The 16627-nt window shown below is 38.2% G+C and overlaps 1 protein-coding gene across 1 annotated transcript; it reads left to right on the top strand.

The window, feature by feature from the left end:
- The first annotated feature begins 4510 nt into the window (after positions 1-4510).
- Positions 4511-12722, top strand: LOC134662607 (uncharacterized). The gene is made up of 3 exons (XM_063518880.1): positions 4511-4596; positions 6411-7802; positions 11920-12722. Exons 1-3 carry the CDS (start codon positions 4515-4517, stop codon positions 12720-12722), a joined length of 2277 nt encoding a protein of 758 aa, XP_063374950.1. The 5' UTR covers positions 4511-4514.
- The last annotated feature ends 3905 nt before the right edge of the window (positions 12723-16627 follow it).

Below are 16627 nucleotides of genomic sequence, written 5' to 3'. Positions count from 1 at the left end.
GTTTAATTGAGCCATTTGTGCTGCACTCTGACAGTTGCACAATGCAATGTTGCTTTACGTCCAACTACTGTCCGCGTATCAAACGCTCGTGTAACCGAAACTGATGAATGCACTTGGGAATAAATCTTTGTTTTTTTTTTTTAGCTCTTCGTCAAATTATTTTCTGACACTGAAACTCCAAATGAAAAGCCTAAACTTGGTAAATATTAGCTTTTAGTTTGTAAACACTGTCCGGTCAAGCATATTTAACATTAAGACGAAAAAAAAACGAACAAAACAGGTTTCCTAATAGTGTTGCTTACTATTGAACTCCCCTGGGCGCCACATAATTCGAGAGCTTAACAAACGACCGGGATAACACATGGCTTCCCTGAAATCTTCTCCCGAATATCTTGGAGTTTTCATGCCGACGAAATTGGTTTTCTGTGGTACCCTACCATTACATACGTCACAAATAAAACGCAAATTTTATTGTCTTTAGACAACGTTAAACGAAAGTGATGGTTAAAACAGTCAAAAATTGTTTCGTTTGACGTGTCTGATAAAAAGTATTTTGAATCAATAATCATTTTCCTTTCTTATAAATAAACAAAAATTAAGAAAAATATTATAATAAGAAACAAAGACGCGAAAAAAAATTATAGCTAATTATACTCGTAAATACTAAAATGCAAGTATATATTTACGAAAAAAAATACAAAAGTAGTATTATAATAGGATATTTAGAATATATGTACTCTTAATAATAATAAGTTGACTATTTCATTCAAATATAGTATAGTTTAAAATTTAATTCAAACTTTTTCAAGTATAATCTTTTAACGTTTGCAGGAATAGTTTAAGCTGCAAGTGAAAGGTCACAACTTATAAACAGCAACAATATCTTGTATTTGACTAGTGGGAAGACCAACTAACGGAAACTAGTAAATGAAGACTTGATCGCTACTGCTGCGGTATAGTAGATGCTGTCAGAACACTCAGAACAGAACTTCTTGTTCATTTAGCCGGAACTCCGATAGTTTTCCGCCTGATTTCGGAATGCTGCAAATTAACAGAGAGCCAATAGCTAGCTATTCTGATCTCACAGGCTCTAGATTAAACGCCTATGAAATGCAAACTGTTGGATGAATAGACAACTCGGAAAACTATGCACCGACAAATTAATAAGAAGATATCTCAGTCAATCATTATACCGATACTGTTGCGAACGCAACCTTTAATATTTGTATAAAATCTCAATACAGGATAAACAGTAACAGGGTAATGCAGTAGCTAAACGCGGCCGTCGGGCTCGGCTAGTATTCGGAAGCTTTTTCTTAAGCACCAATAGGAGCGCTCCACATACTTTGTATCGCGGCTAATTAAAGGCACCTAAATTTAAACCACCTTTTGTACTGATCAAATATTGCAAATCACTCTCTCATCAGCCTCCATACAATAACTACACCACTTCTACATTTAACCGTTTTGGCAAGAACCCTTGTAAACCAGTATCTTTGGAAGATTACATCAGTTTACTTTAAATCGAAGCTTTTCATTTGAGTCGTCGAGCTCCTGACCTGCACGGCGGCTACAGATGCATACCTATTACCTATGTACCGATTTAATGTTCTCATTTGTCTTATCAGCCTTTTCCCGAAGTAAAATAAGAACATGCTCTTAATGAATATTGACTCGAAATTTAATTCGTCTTCTAAAAGGAGGTGGTTCTCAATCCGGCTAAATGTTTAGAACCGACCGATTATGTTTTTTTTTTTTCAAAATTCGTCCAATTGTCAACAAGTCAGGATCTGATGATGTCAGCCTGGAGAAATCGAAGGAATACTTAGTTATTATATCTTCTTTGCAGTTTGTGACTTCCCAGAAAAGTACCCTACGTCGCCTTTAGGGTTATAGGTATAGTATAGTTAATTATATGTATTTAGGGCGACACTTTCCAATTCAAATCTGACTGACGGTTCTGCTCAGGATGCCAGCCCATTTTGGGCTGTCATAATTATTAACTTACTAAGTAATTTGTTTATTTACTCAATTTAAATCGCTAGCGGTGTAAAGTGAAATGTAAAAGCCACTTAATACAGAACGCGGCGACAATCTCATTCTGGACGACAAATTGAGAACATCTTCCGGGCGGAGGCACCGCGGCCGCGGAGGGTCGGCCATGGATAGAATTACAGTAGGCCCGCCATTGAAATTTAAAGGAAATAAAGATATTTCGTAGAGAAAACCTTTAAATACTTAACTTATTTACAGCTTTCCGGGTAATGCTTTTTTAAACAACTTCAAAAACAAGAGCAGGTTTTTTTATTCGACCACTTTTTTGTGTTTGTTACCTCAGAACTCCGTCAATCTATACCGATTTGGAAAGTATAGTGTAGGTATAGTTCTGATAATGGGATTCATGAGAAATTTTAAGAACTCAAATTTGGCACCGACTTCAAACATATCAGTCGCTAGCGCATATAAATGGATAATATTTAATATTACCTATCCTTTAGCAAAAAAAGTTTTATTTTTCCAAAATGCACAGCAGCCACACCTTGTTAATATGCAAGTTTTAGAGCAACATCGCCGGCATGTTGGCTACTTAGGACATTAACACACTTAGGACATTAGGGCTTAACAGTTAACCCCCAGGGGTTAACTGTTAAGCCCTAATGTCCTAAAAGACACCAGTGTCTTTTAACCCTGAGTTACTGAGACATATCTGGTTATCTAAAACTACTTCTGCCTTATGTAGGCTTAAAATAGTCGCCTTTCGTTTTCGTCCTCCCCATAACTTTCTAACGTATTATACGATTCAACCATCATATCCATATTGACCTATGAGTAAATCTATGTGCAAAATACTGAGCAAATCAGAGCGTACTCGCACTCAGATTTGCTCAGACCGCGGTCGGCGCACTCCGGTAAATGGCTATTTGTTGCGGCCGACACCTGTCCCGTGCCGCCGACCGAGACCCTCTAAGCCCGCTGTCACCCGCCCCGACATTATAATGGCCTATTCGGAATCCCTAATGCTCACTAACATCGGTAGGACAAATGTCTTTAGATTATCACGTATATACGATATACCCTGAACAGTCCTTCCCACAACTTTTTGTCGTATAATACCTACGATAAATGATAAATGCAACATGCAACCGTCATACCTATCCATATTGACCTATGAGTAAATGTATGTGCAAAATACTGAGCAAATCAGAGCCTACTCACACTCAGATTGCAGTCTTTAGATTATCACGTATATACGATATACCCTCTGTGCAAGATTGCACAACCTTTTTGTATAAATTTACCTTTTTTACGTATTTTTGTTTATGGTTTTGATACTTTTTGTCTATTTATTATTTGGCAGAATACATTTTGTTTTCTCCTTACCAGTGCCTATTATTATACAGTCGTTTATAAAACCCCCTGTCTAACAAATAACAGTCTGTCTGGTCTGTCTGGCTGTCCGTCGTGAACTGATCTTATTTTGTCGTGACTCGTGTCGTTGCCATGTCTAATTTTGAATTTCAAGGTCCGTAGTTCCAAATATGTACGTCAGTAAGCCAGTCAGTCAGTTGGTCTATGTCAGGTCGCCACGCAGGTTGGAAGCCACGACATACCCATTTTTGACTACTTTGTTACTCATTACAGAATAGTGTTCCTATACAGAACCCCTTATTATTCTTATTATTTTCGGGGGCCCTTACGGATACACTTCGACCCATAGGGAACCCCTACTGTATTATACATAAATTACATTCGATAGCGTGACGAGCGTTCGCGTTTGCGTTAGGTATATCTATTTTTGTATGGTATATTGCACAGCGCGCCAAGAGGGACGTTTTGGAAACTCAAAATCCCATAAGTACACTTAACGCAAACGCATACGTCACGTCACGCTATTGCATAGGAAAATAACAGGTGAAATTGAAAAACTACTATTTGTTCATGTGTACCTAAATTAACATTATTAGTTCATTAAAAAGTCATACTAAGTTAACATTTATAAGTAGGTAAATTATGTTATCACGCTTAAAATTAGGTACGAAACTCAAATGTCACAAGGTTACCTATCAGTAAAGCGCCCAAGTCCCGAATATCATACGTGTGATGACAACCAACCGCATTCAGTATCGTCCAAACTATTAAAATAAACAGTAATAAAAACATTCAACATACAATACGAGCCTACAATGAAGACGAGCACTAAGCATTAAGGCTGTTTTCACATTGGAGGCGGATAAAAGTCGCTATGTTGTGTGAGCGAGACAGCGCTATAATTATAGCGATGTCCGATGTGTATATTGTGTATCCGCATGCAATGTGAAGACCGCCTAAGAAACACTACTGACCACAGTCGAACCTCAACGCTTTTTTTCTAGGTCCGGCTTCTAATAGCAAAAACCGGTTTCGTCTATTTCATATTTGTTGGATCTATAAAACACCTAGTAATTCGACGGCACACGGAAGATTCGCAGCGTAGATAATTAACGTAAAGAAAATCAGTCTATCATTGTATTGCAATGTGTTCACAGTATACAGTATTGGTGTTTGCAGTATTGGCTGCGCTTGCATTCAGCGCATCGCATTATGGACATTTTCAAGGTACTTAATTATTAACAATTTATTAAATTCAGTTGACCTTTAGTCGTGTGACTTGTGTACCTGATTCATGGTTGTGTTTTGTTTGGTTTACCTTGTTTTATTTATGCAAATAAAGACACGTAACAGGCTCTAATTAATTAAAGTCATGCTGTTTTTATCAGTGACGAAGGATAAAGCTTCATGCACGACTTTTTTTTATTTGACGTTTCGACCAATTGCGTCGCGTTTCGCTCACTAGTTTTACGCGGCCAAATTTTTGTGCTTTTTTTTTTTAGGTAATTAAATGATAATTTAATAACGGAAATGCATTTGTAACATGATATGTAACAAACATCCTAATAAAAAATATTTCGTTCAAATATACAGTCATGATATTACTCTACAAGTAGGACAAAAGAAAGCACTTGTTTATTTAGTGGATATCCGCTTGGTGAAACTTATCAACCTAACTTTTCGAGGCTAAATAATGTCATGTTGTTATGAAGCTGTATAGATGTAGATAACTATAATATGGAATGCGGTCGTCCACACTCGTCTTAAATTTCGTTTGGAAGTTCTCAGTAACTTTTTATTTTGTAGTGAGTAATAAATTATATTAACATTCTTATAATATATTATTACCTATAATGTACGATAACTTTTAATAAACAGTTCCCTATTATTGTTTGTTTGTTTGTTCAAATATTTATTTTATAAAATATCTAATCGTAAAGCCTATATAGTGTACCTATAATGTAATCAGAACAGATTTGATAGTAGGCATATTTTGTTAGAGCTAGATTTGAGTATTTGGTGAAAATATGAGAATGTATTATTAAAGTTTTTGTTATGTCTTAATACTTGCACCTAATTGCACCTATCGAGGGTTGTAATATCTATGTACAGTCTAGCCTAATCTTTAGAGATCCAGCATACGAGTTCTTGAAGGCTAAAAGGTCATTGTCACAATACTTAATATTACTATTAAGCAACACATTCTTCTTACATTCTTCTTCTTCATTAATTATTCTTACATGCAATGACTGTGTTGCGTGTCCTGTTTACGTATTTATGTATATGAATAAGAAGTTAACTTAAACGTATCGGTCAAAACCGTTCACGAAAACGGGTGTACCTATTCCCGGTGGTCATCATTTGGGTACATTTTACTAAGGCTTCCATTATACCTACACCTAGATTTGCAGTCAAAGTTTGCAGGTTATTAAAATACCTTCCTGAAGGGTTAGACCCACTTTCCATTATTATATTGAGCTGAAACTTCACATACATATGTCAATTGGGTGATAATGCAATATTATGGTGTACCATCGAGGTGATCTGATGGACACAAGAGGTGGCCATAGGAACTTCATGATAAACAACTTAACCTAATTGTGTTTGGATTTGGTAGAACTGTCTCGATGAGTATTTATTACTTGTTAAAAGAAAAGTATCGTTAGCAATAGCCTCTATCTAATGAATTTCTTAACTAAAAGCTTTTGTCATTGTTTTATCTAAGTACGTTTTACGTATTTACCTAACTTACTTTTAGCTGAATTTACTTAGTACCTTTAAAACATTGATTTTGAATATGTTTTCCTTAAGTCTCGGTGTTCTCAGTACTCGATGACTGTATAATATAAAAAAGCCAAGAGCAAAAAAGTGTTTTTTCCATGTTACATTAGTTGTACTTTTGTTTGATTCGGTTTACTTGCCTAACTAAACAACATACTTACCTACTTTACCTAAGTAGATACTGTTTATGGATTGAAATGCTATAAAAAACAGTTTTTGTAGGTATTCCTCGAATGATAACGGATATCTTTTTTCTTTAGAAAACCGCGCCGCAGTCAGAACAAAAAGGCAGGTTTGGGGCTCCACGACTGAGACCGCTGGATCGTCTAATTACTACATTAACTATCCAGAAAATCTAAATCAAAATCATCAATTACAATACTTTAAGCAAGATCAACCAAATGTGTCATACATCTATTACACACCCAATAATGATTACTACAAGCCCAATCCGCCACCCCAACCACCACGTCATTGGGAAGAATACTACTATCCCTACAACAGACCTCGTCCACCGCCGCCGCCACACGATGAAAGGCATCCCCGACATCCAGATGATTTTGGTCCACCTCACGATAGACCTCCGCCTCCACCTCATCATGGTCCACCACCTCCGCCACACCATGGACCTCCACCGCCGCCTCCACACGATGAAAGACAACCCCGATATCCGGACGATTTTGGTCCACCTCACGATAGACCTCCTCCGCCACACCATGGACCTCCACCGCCGCCGCCACGCGATGGAAGGCATCCCCGACATCCGGACGATTTTGGTCCACCTCACGATAGACCTCCTCCGCCACACCATGGACCTCCACCGCCGCCGCCACACGATGGAAGGCATCCCCGACATCCAGATGATTTTGGTCCACCTCACGATAGACCTCCGCCTCCACCTCATCATGGTCCTCCATTTCCGCCACACCATGGACCTCCACCGCCGCCTCCACACGATGAAAGGCAACCCCGATATGATGAGTTCGGTCCACCTCACCATAGACCTCCGCCTCCACCGCACTATGGTCCACCGCACCTTGGGCCTCCGAACCATGGGCCTCCACACCGTGGGCCTCCGCACCATGGGCCTCCGTACCGTGGGCCTCCGCCTCCACCACACCATGGACCTCCACCACCGCCCAACCATGGTCCACCATATGATGAACGGAAACCTCCACCTCCGCAGTCTTATAACAATTATAACTCTGACCACGGCAACGAAGCCTATCGGCAACCTTATGGTCATAGTCCACCTCATGACAGTCATGACCCTGCACCCGAGAATCGTTGGCCTCCACTGAATGGCCAAGGACCACCTAGGGAAAACGAGCAACCCGGTGGATTTGGGCCACATGGTAATAACGGGGTTCAGCCTGGTAGTACACCTAGTACATCATCCGCCCAGAATACTGAAAATGAACAGATTCTTCAAAACCTTAAACTCATTTTCCGGGAAGGGCTTTATAATACAGCACCGAACGATCAGGCTCAAAGTGACTCAACAGATGTCAAAATGATCGAAGTGTTAAGTACAGAGAATCCTACACGTAAAGGAGGACAGCCTCTTAGTAATTTTGACGCAAATACAAGCGGTTCAATAACTCCATCGCCTCATTTAAATTATTTCCAAGTAGAACCTGTGACACCAGAAAGTTAGTTCGGTTATATTTATTATATATTTTTTTGATAATATTCGTATTGTTTTAGCTAAGTATAATTATACTCATACTCAGTAAGAATTAAATAAATTTGTCCCATTTGATATTCGTTTTTTATTTTATTTCCATACAAACAATGTCAGAACTTATATCGTTACTATATACAATAAACATCAATCATAATAAATGGATTTGTATTCTATACTTGGTCAACCAGATCTTGACAGTAGAAAAAGGCGGCAAATTTGAAAAATGTAGGCGCGAAGGGATATTGTCCCATAGAAAATTTGAATTTCGCGCCTTTTTACACGACTGCCCAAACAAAAAGAGTGTATTGTTTTTTCAGCGTTCATGTTTGTATGTATATATTTATGTATTTATGTGAGTTTCTTTATTCCACGATAACTTCAGAATGCCTTAACCGATTTAGATGTATGATATATCATTAGAATCCTTACGTCATCCCGGGTGACATAGGCTATGTGACGTCATTACAAAATCAATATGGCGGACTTAATACGCCATATTACGCAACCTTAAGAAAAAAATATCTTGCAAACCTATCGAGTAGGGTATCAAAATGTAGAGCTTTGAAAGACGAGTAATAATATATATGAAACATGTTGGTTTAAGTCTAATTTTGAGAAAGTAAGAATTTTCAAAATATGTTAAGAAAAGCAAATCCCATTAAACCATTTATTATTATTGAATCGGATAATAAAAGGAAGGTTTTGACCGCCGATCATAAAAAAAACATAATAATAGTACATATTACATTATACTACTTAAAGTTTTTAACACATGTTTTAAAAGCAGCCAAATACCTATGTTCCAAATTGCGCTAATGGAATCGAAATGTGTACATATAACTACTAACTAAATGTTAAGAAAAGCAAATCCCATTAAACCATTTATTATTATTGAATCGGATAATAAAAGGAAGGTTTTGACCGCCGATCATAAAAAAACATAATATAGTACATATTACATTATACTACTTAAAGTTTTTAACACATGTTTTAAAAGCAGCCAAATACCTATGTTCAAAATTGAGCTAATGGAATCGAAATGTGTAAATATAACTTATATTTATTAATCGATACGATTGTAGAGTCCGTCTAAGCTAACTCTGCACCGACTTTGACAGAAAAAAGTGTGAAAGTATCATTAATAACCAATTTTTTTTTGTAAAAATCTACATTTCTTCAAAGGCCAAAGGCCGAGCTGCATACCCTACACGAAGGCCTGGGGCGTAAGACAGACCCGGTGCGCGCTTTATACAACATCCCCAAGTAATTGCAAAGGCCGAAAGCCGAGCTCCTCGCAGGGCCGAAGGACTGGAGCGTAAGGCAGGTGTGTGCTTTTTGTATCTACCCCAAGATTCTTAATTGCGAAGGCCGAAGGCCGAGGTCCGCATAGGGCCGAAGGCCCTTAGCCAGGCTCAGTGCGCGCTTCCAACTTCCCCAAGCATCTCAATTCCGAAGGCCGAGTTCCGAGTTCCGCCTAGGGCCGTAAGGCCCGGAGCGTAAGCCAGGTTCGTGCTATTTGGAACTACCCCAAATTTCTTAATTGCGAAGGCCGAAGGCCGAGTTCCGCGTAGGGCCGAAGGCCCGGAGCCAGGCTCGGTGCGCGCTTCCAACTTCCACAAGCATCTTAACACCGAAGGCCGAGCTCCGTGTAGGGCAGTAACGTAAGGCCCGGAGCGTAAGCCAGGTGCGTGCTTTTTGTAAGATCCCCAAGTTTCTTAATTGCGAAGGCCGAAGGCCGAGCTCCGCGTAGGGCCGTAAGGCCCAGAGCGTAAGCCAGGTGCGTGCTTTTTGTATCTTCCCCAAGTTTCTTAATTGCGAAGGCCGAAGGCCGAGCTCCGAGTAGGGCCGAAGGCCCGGAGACAGGCTCGGTGCGCGCTTATAAGTTCCCCAAGCATCGTAATTCCGAAGGTCGAGCTCCGCGTAGGGCCGTAAGGCCCGGAGCGTAAGTCAGGTGCGAGCTTTTTGTATCTTCCCCAAGTTTCTTAATTGCAATGGCCGAAGGCCGAGCTCCGCGTAGGGCCGAAGGCCCTTAGCCAGGCTCGGTGCGCGCTTATAACTTCCCCAAACATCTTAATTCCGAAGGTCGAGCTCCGCGTAGGGCCGTAAGGCCCGGAGCGTAAGTCAGGTGCGAGCTTTTTGTATCTTCCCCAAGTTTCTTAATTGCGAAGGCCGAAGGCCGAGCTCCGCGTAGGGCCGAAGGCCCTTAGCCAGGCTCGGTGGGCGCTTCCAACTTCCCCAAGCATCTTAATTTCGAAGGACGAGCTCCGCGTAGGGCCGTAAGGCCCGGAGCGTAAGCCAGGTTCATGCTCGTTGGAACTACCCCAAGTTTCTTAATTGAAAAGGCCGAAGGCCGAGCTCCGAGTCGGGCTGAAGGCCCGGAGCCAGGCTCGGTGCGTGCTTCCAACTTTCCCAGGAAGCATCTTAATTACGAAGGCCGAGTTCCGCGTAGAGCCGAAGACCCGGAGCGTAAAGCAGGTGCGTGCTTTTTGGAACTTCCCCAAGTTTCTTAATAGCGAAGGCGAAGGCCAAAGCTCCAATTAGGGGCCGACGGCTCGAAGCGACCGAGAGAGGATCGTTTCCACGCAAGCTTGCGTCCATGCTTTCTAGTTCTTCAAACACAGAAAAATATTACAAGTATCTAAATGACAAAGGCCGAAGACGGAGCTCCACAAAGGGTCGAAGGAACTTTTACAGCTCGCTATAAGCCCACATATTTTATGCTGGTACTATTAACCTAAATCGCAGTAATATCTATCAGATGCCACATTTTTCGCTCAAATCCGTTGATTAACTTATGAGGAGGTACGTAATCACGTAAATAAACCTCCACGAGTGTTACTTTAGATCCGAATAAATCAGCGTCATCTGTATCAGCATTAGGTACATGCAATTCTGAGTAATGGCTACCATGTACATATATTATTATCTAAATATCGGTATTATAATGATGCGGTATTAAAGATATTATAGGAAATATGTAGTTGCAGTAGTTTGTATGATCACTTAAATGTATAAAATAAAAATAATTAATTAAAAATTAAAAAACACGACTGCAGTTTAAAAGCGAACTGAAAAGCTAAAAATAAATTTAGTTATGTTAGTTACTCACCTTAATGAATCTAAATTAGAATATAAGTGTTCAGTCAGGGTCATAAACAGCAAATGCAAAAGTTTAGGCTCATTTAGGATCGTGACTGTACCTGTATATTTTATTTTGATTGCAGTCGGGGACCTTTTAAATGGGAAAATTTTAATACATCAAGGTCCCCGACTGCAATTGAAATAAAATATACAGGTACAGGCACGATCCTAAATGAGCCTAAACTTTTGCATTTGCTGTTTATGACCCTGACTGAACACTTATATTCTAATTTAGATTCATTAAGGTGAGTAACTAACATAACTAAATTTATTTTTAGCTTTTCAGTTCGCTTTTAAACTGCAGTCGTGTTTTTTAATTTTTAATTAATTATTTTTTTCTACTCCCGTACTTTTATTTGTCAGGTCGTGCACAGACCTTTAAAACCCTACTTTACAGTTGTCAAGACAAGTCTTTGGTCTATTCCCCAAAAAAGCATTTGTGCATACACGCAGTATCTTTTTGGCACATTTCGATACTTCGTGTAATGACCACTTAAAAAATATTGAATGAAATACATTGTTGCATATTATTATACCATGCATTGTTGCCAACCTTATATTAAATGTCATCTCTGACAAATAAGTGGACCATAGACATGGTTTTTTAATTTCATTCATTCTTTTTCCGCCCGTACCCTCCATTTTTGCAACCTACTTCTTGAATGAAAAATATTTGTAAAATTTACAAATTTTTTTCGAAGTAAGTGCTTGGTCGTAGAAAAAGTATTGTATGTAATGTTGTTTAACTTAGTAAAAAAATACTCGTGGCGACTTTATTAACAATTTTCGGCTTCGCCTCAAATTGTTACTCACGCCACTCGCCTTTTATGACCTCTCTTAAACAACGCTTGCCTAAAATACTATTATAATATTTTTAACTTACCTACCTACTAATTAATGCAATAAGACCTATTATGAATTTGATATTAATTTATTTACAGAACAACTAACAGTTACTGAGCTTCTAAGCCTTCAAGATTACCGCTTTACTGATGTACATAAGTGGCCTCCTCGAGGCCATGTACCGTCTGGACCAGAAAGAAGTTTTCCAAACGATGATCCAAAGCGAAGACGGCCACCAGTGGAGGCTGGACCAGCAGTTCGTAAAAGATCACCGGATCCACCAAGAAATCGAGGTCCATACGATCATAGAGAACATGGGCCACCTAGCCGATATGGGCCACCTGAAAGACAAGGACCACCACGTGGACATGGACCATCTGACATACATGGACCCCCTGATGGACTAGGGCCGCCACGTGAACACGGACCACCTAACATGCGTGGACCTTTTGGTAGTCAAGGACAACCTGGTGAACATGGACCGCCTGATAGACAAGGAAAACCTGGTGAACATGGACCACCTCCAGGTGGGCATCCACCACCTGGCGAACGCGGCCCACCCGGCGGGAATACACCACCTTTAGGTGGACACGAACCGCCTACTGATAGACATGAAATACCTCCTGGCCACCGTGATCAACATGATAGCCATGGATCTTATTCCCCAGAAGACAGTTCTCTATCCACTAATAATGATGAAAATTCACAAGACAGCAAAGACATAAAGTTAAACTTCAGTGAGAATTTTAACAATACTGTACAGAAAAATGAACAGAAACCAAAAGTCAAAGACGGCCAACCTCTTAGTAACTTAGATGCAAATATTCATCATTCTATAGCTAACACTCCAGCTCCTTACCTAAACGTTTATCAAGTCGCTCCTGTGACCCCAGAAAGTTAATACCGTAAAACACCCTAATCTCGCCTGTCAAGCCAAACATCGCCTAAATTAAAAATATTAAATTTTCTACTAAAATTGGTATCAAACGTGGCATATTTAACTACCATATCTATTAGGAAATTTATTTGTGGCAACACTGCTGTTACTTTTTTGTGTCTACCTTCAGCTTATTCACTTTTAGAGTGTCTTAAAGAGTGTTAGGTGTGACAAAGATTTTTTTGCTCGTGAATACTTCTGTCTCCAGCGGCACATGTTTAACAGGTGAGTCAACAAAATACTTCAATCTATAATCGAAATTTAATGATCTTTCGCGTGAAATAATTAGTTTTCACGTAGGTATCCCCCGTAATTAAAAAGTTATCTTGTAATGTGTCACCTGGGAGGTCAAAACGCCATCTTCCTTCCAAATTTCGCCTACCCCTAGGGTGGTCACTTTAATGAAAAAAAATAGGTTCTCGTTGCGTTTTTTTTGTATGTCAAAATTTGTTACGTACTTAAGTTTTGTTGTTTTTCTCCACTATCCCTATCCGTTAAATTGGGTAGTATAATGTTAAAAATACTAAATAAATAATATATGATTTAATAACTACATCCTAATGATCTCGTACAATAATATTCATCGTTTTTTTTTTAAATATCTAATTATATAACTAGGTAATCTCTTTTTCTTCTTTGATACAGATATAGTTTATAATCCATTTACAAACACAGTCTGAAAAAAAAATGTCAACAAAAACATCACATGACTCAGTAATTTCAGAATGGCCGATTCACGTGTTTATTGTGTTGTGTTCAGGTCATTCTGAAATTTTAACTGAGTCATGTGGTGTTTTTGTTGACATTGTTTTTTGAGTACCTAGACCAATGGTTCCTAACCTTTTCAGTCCGGTTACCCCTATAACTAACTAGGGATCCTGATTTTCCCCTCCTCCCAATGTTAATAAAAAAATAAAACGTGTACGTTTGTTGTATTGATATATTAGGTTAGCTTATTACCCCCGTAAAATACCAGTTTTACCCCCACGGGGGTAATTACCCTCAGGTTAGGAGCCACTACCTAGACCATGGTTATTTTCTTGTGTCGTGGTATTTTACAAGATAACTTGAATCGTGATATAAAATATTTAGTTACTTATTGGGTCACTACAAATCTTTATTTTCGATCATGCACACCCAGTTGCAAAATTGCATGGACACTTGATAGAGGTATTATTATTAGTATTATATTAGGTTTATTAAATAATTGGTAACTTTAAATGATTATGTTATACTAGCTGTTGCCCGCGACTTCGTACGCGTGGATTTGTATATTGGTGGTTATATATTCTACATTAGCTTAGAACATTGTGCAGCAAGAGATTGCGGTAGGACGGTTAATCATTTGTTAATTATTAATATTATACAACGAATGAGACTTTGTCTTTCACAACCTACGAAGTTTCAAGCCCCTAACTGAATAAAATTGTCCTCGTTATAATCCCTCTAAACCCCCTTAGAAGATTTTCATGTCCTCTATTTAATAAAACCTACTACCTAACTACCTATTTACAAAGTTTGAAGTTCCTAGCTTTAAATAAAATTTGAACCCTATACAAACTTTCAACCCCTTTTTAATCATTTTAGGGGATGATTTTTTAAAAGCTGAAATTATTTTTCTTGTATTCTAATAATATGCCTTTATACAACGATTCAAGTCCCGCACTCAAAAAAATGTTTGGCCTCCAAACAAATTTTCAACCCCTTTTTCACCACCTCGGGGGATGAATTATCAAAATCTCTGAAATTAGTTTTCTTCTCTTTTGACAAAATACATTTTTACGAAGTTTCAAGTTTGTAGCTTTAAATAAAATTTAAACCCTATACAAACTTTCACCCTGTTTTAACCCTGTTAGGGGATGAATTTTACAAAACGCTAAAATAACTTTTCCTGTCTTCTAATAATATCCCAAAATAGAAAGATTCAAGTCGCGCATTCGAAAAAATGTTTGATATCCATACAAACTTCCAACCCCTTTTTCACCACCTTAGGGGATGAATTTTCAAAAACGCTGAAATTAGTTTTCTTGTATCTTAATTTAATACCTTTTTACAAAGTTTCAAGTTCCATTATATTAAAATAAAATTTGCACCCTAAGACGAAGTTTCATCCTCTTTTAGGGGTTGAATTTCCAAAAACGTAGCAATTACTTTTTTTTGTAATCGGCTATTATGCCTTTCTAAGAAGTTTCAAAGCATTTGTAATGGATTAAAACTTTCAACCCCTTTTTAACCCTGTTGGGGGATGAATTTTACAAAACGCTGAAATTATTTTTCCTGTATTTTAATAATATCCCGAAATACAAAGATTCAAGTCCCACGTTCGAAAAAATGTTTGATATCCATACAAACTTTCAACCCCCTTTTTACCACCTTAGGAGATGATAATTCAAAAACGCTGAAATTAGTTTTCTTGTATTTTAATAACATATATTTTTACGAAGTTTCAAGTTCTTAATTTAAAATAAAATTTGAACTCCATACAAACTTTCAACCCCCTTTTAAATGAGGGGATGAATTTTACAAAACGCTGAAATAACCTTTCCTGTCTTCTAATAATATCCTCAAATACAAAGATTCAAGTCCCGCACTCTCAAAAATATCTGATCTCCGTACAAAATTTCAACCCCGTTTTTACCACCTCGGGGGATGAAGTTTTAAAAACGCTGAAATTAGTTTTCTTGTTTTTTTTAATTTAATACCTTTTTACGAAGTTTTAAGGTCCTAGCTTAAAATAAAATTTGCACCCCAGGTCAAAGTTTCATCCCCTTTTTTACCCCCTTAGGGGTTGAATTACCTAAAACGTCGCAATTCCTGTTTTTTGTCATCGGCTATTATGTCTTTCTAAGAAGTTTCAAAGCATTTGTAATGGATTCAAACTTTCAACCCCTTTTTAACCCTGTTAGGGGATGAATTTTCAAAAACGCTGAAATTACTTTTCCCGTCTTATAATAATATCCCCATATACAAAGTTTCAAGTCCAACACTCACAAAAATATTTGATCTCCATACAAACTTTCAACCCCTTTTTCACCACCTTGGGGGATGAATTTTCAAAAACGCTGAAATTACTTTTCCCGTCTTATAATAATATCCCCATATACAAAGTTTCAAGTCCAACACTCACAAAAATATTTGATCTCCATACAAACTTTCAACCCCTTTTTCACCACCTTGGGGGATGAATTTTCAAAAACGCTGAAATTACTTTTCCCGTCTTATAATAATATCCCCATATACAAAGTTTCAAGTCCAACACTCACAAAAATATTTGATCTCCATACAAACTTTCAACCCCTTTTCACCACCTTGGGGGATGAATTTTCAAAAACGCTGAAATTACTTTTCCCGTCTTATAATAATATCCCCATATACAAAGTTTCAAGTCCAACACTCACAAAAATATTTGATCTCCATACAAACTTTCAACCCCTTTTCACCACCTTGGGGGATGAATTTTCAAAAACGCTGAAATTACTTTTCCCGTCTTATAATAATATCCCCATATACAAAGTTTCAAGTCCAACACTCACAAAAATATTTGATCTCCATACAAACTTTCAACCCCTTATTCACCACCTTGGGGGATGAATTTTCGAAAACGCAGAAAAGTTTTCTTGTTTTTTAATTTAATACCTTTTTACGAAGTTTCAAGGTCCTAGCTTAAAATAAAATTTGCACCCCAGGACAAAGTTTCATCCCCTTTTTACCCCCTTAGGGGTTGAATTACCTAAAACGTCGCAATTCCTTTTTTTTTGTCATCGGCTATTATGTCTTTCTAAGAAGTTTCAAAGCATTTGTAATGGATTCAAACTTTCAACCCCTTTTTAACCCTGTTAGGGGATGAATTTTCAAAAACGCTGAAATTA

Source organism: Cydia amplana, chromosome 3 (assembly GCF_948474715.1).
Source record: "Cydia amplana chromosome 3, ilCydAmpl1.1, whole genome shotgun sequence".
Classification (NCBI taxonomy): domain Eukaryota; kingdom Metazoa; phylum Arthropoda; class Insecta; order Lepidoptera; family Tortricidae; genus Cydia; species Cydia amplana.
Note: the sequence above shows the minus strand (reverse complement) of the source record. Positions and strands in the feature narration are given on the sequence as shown.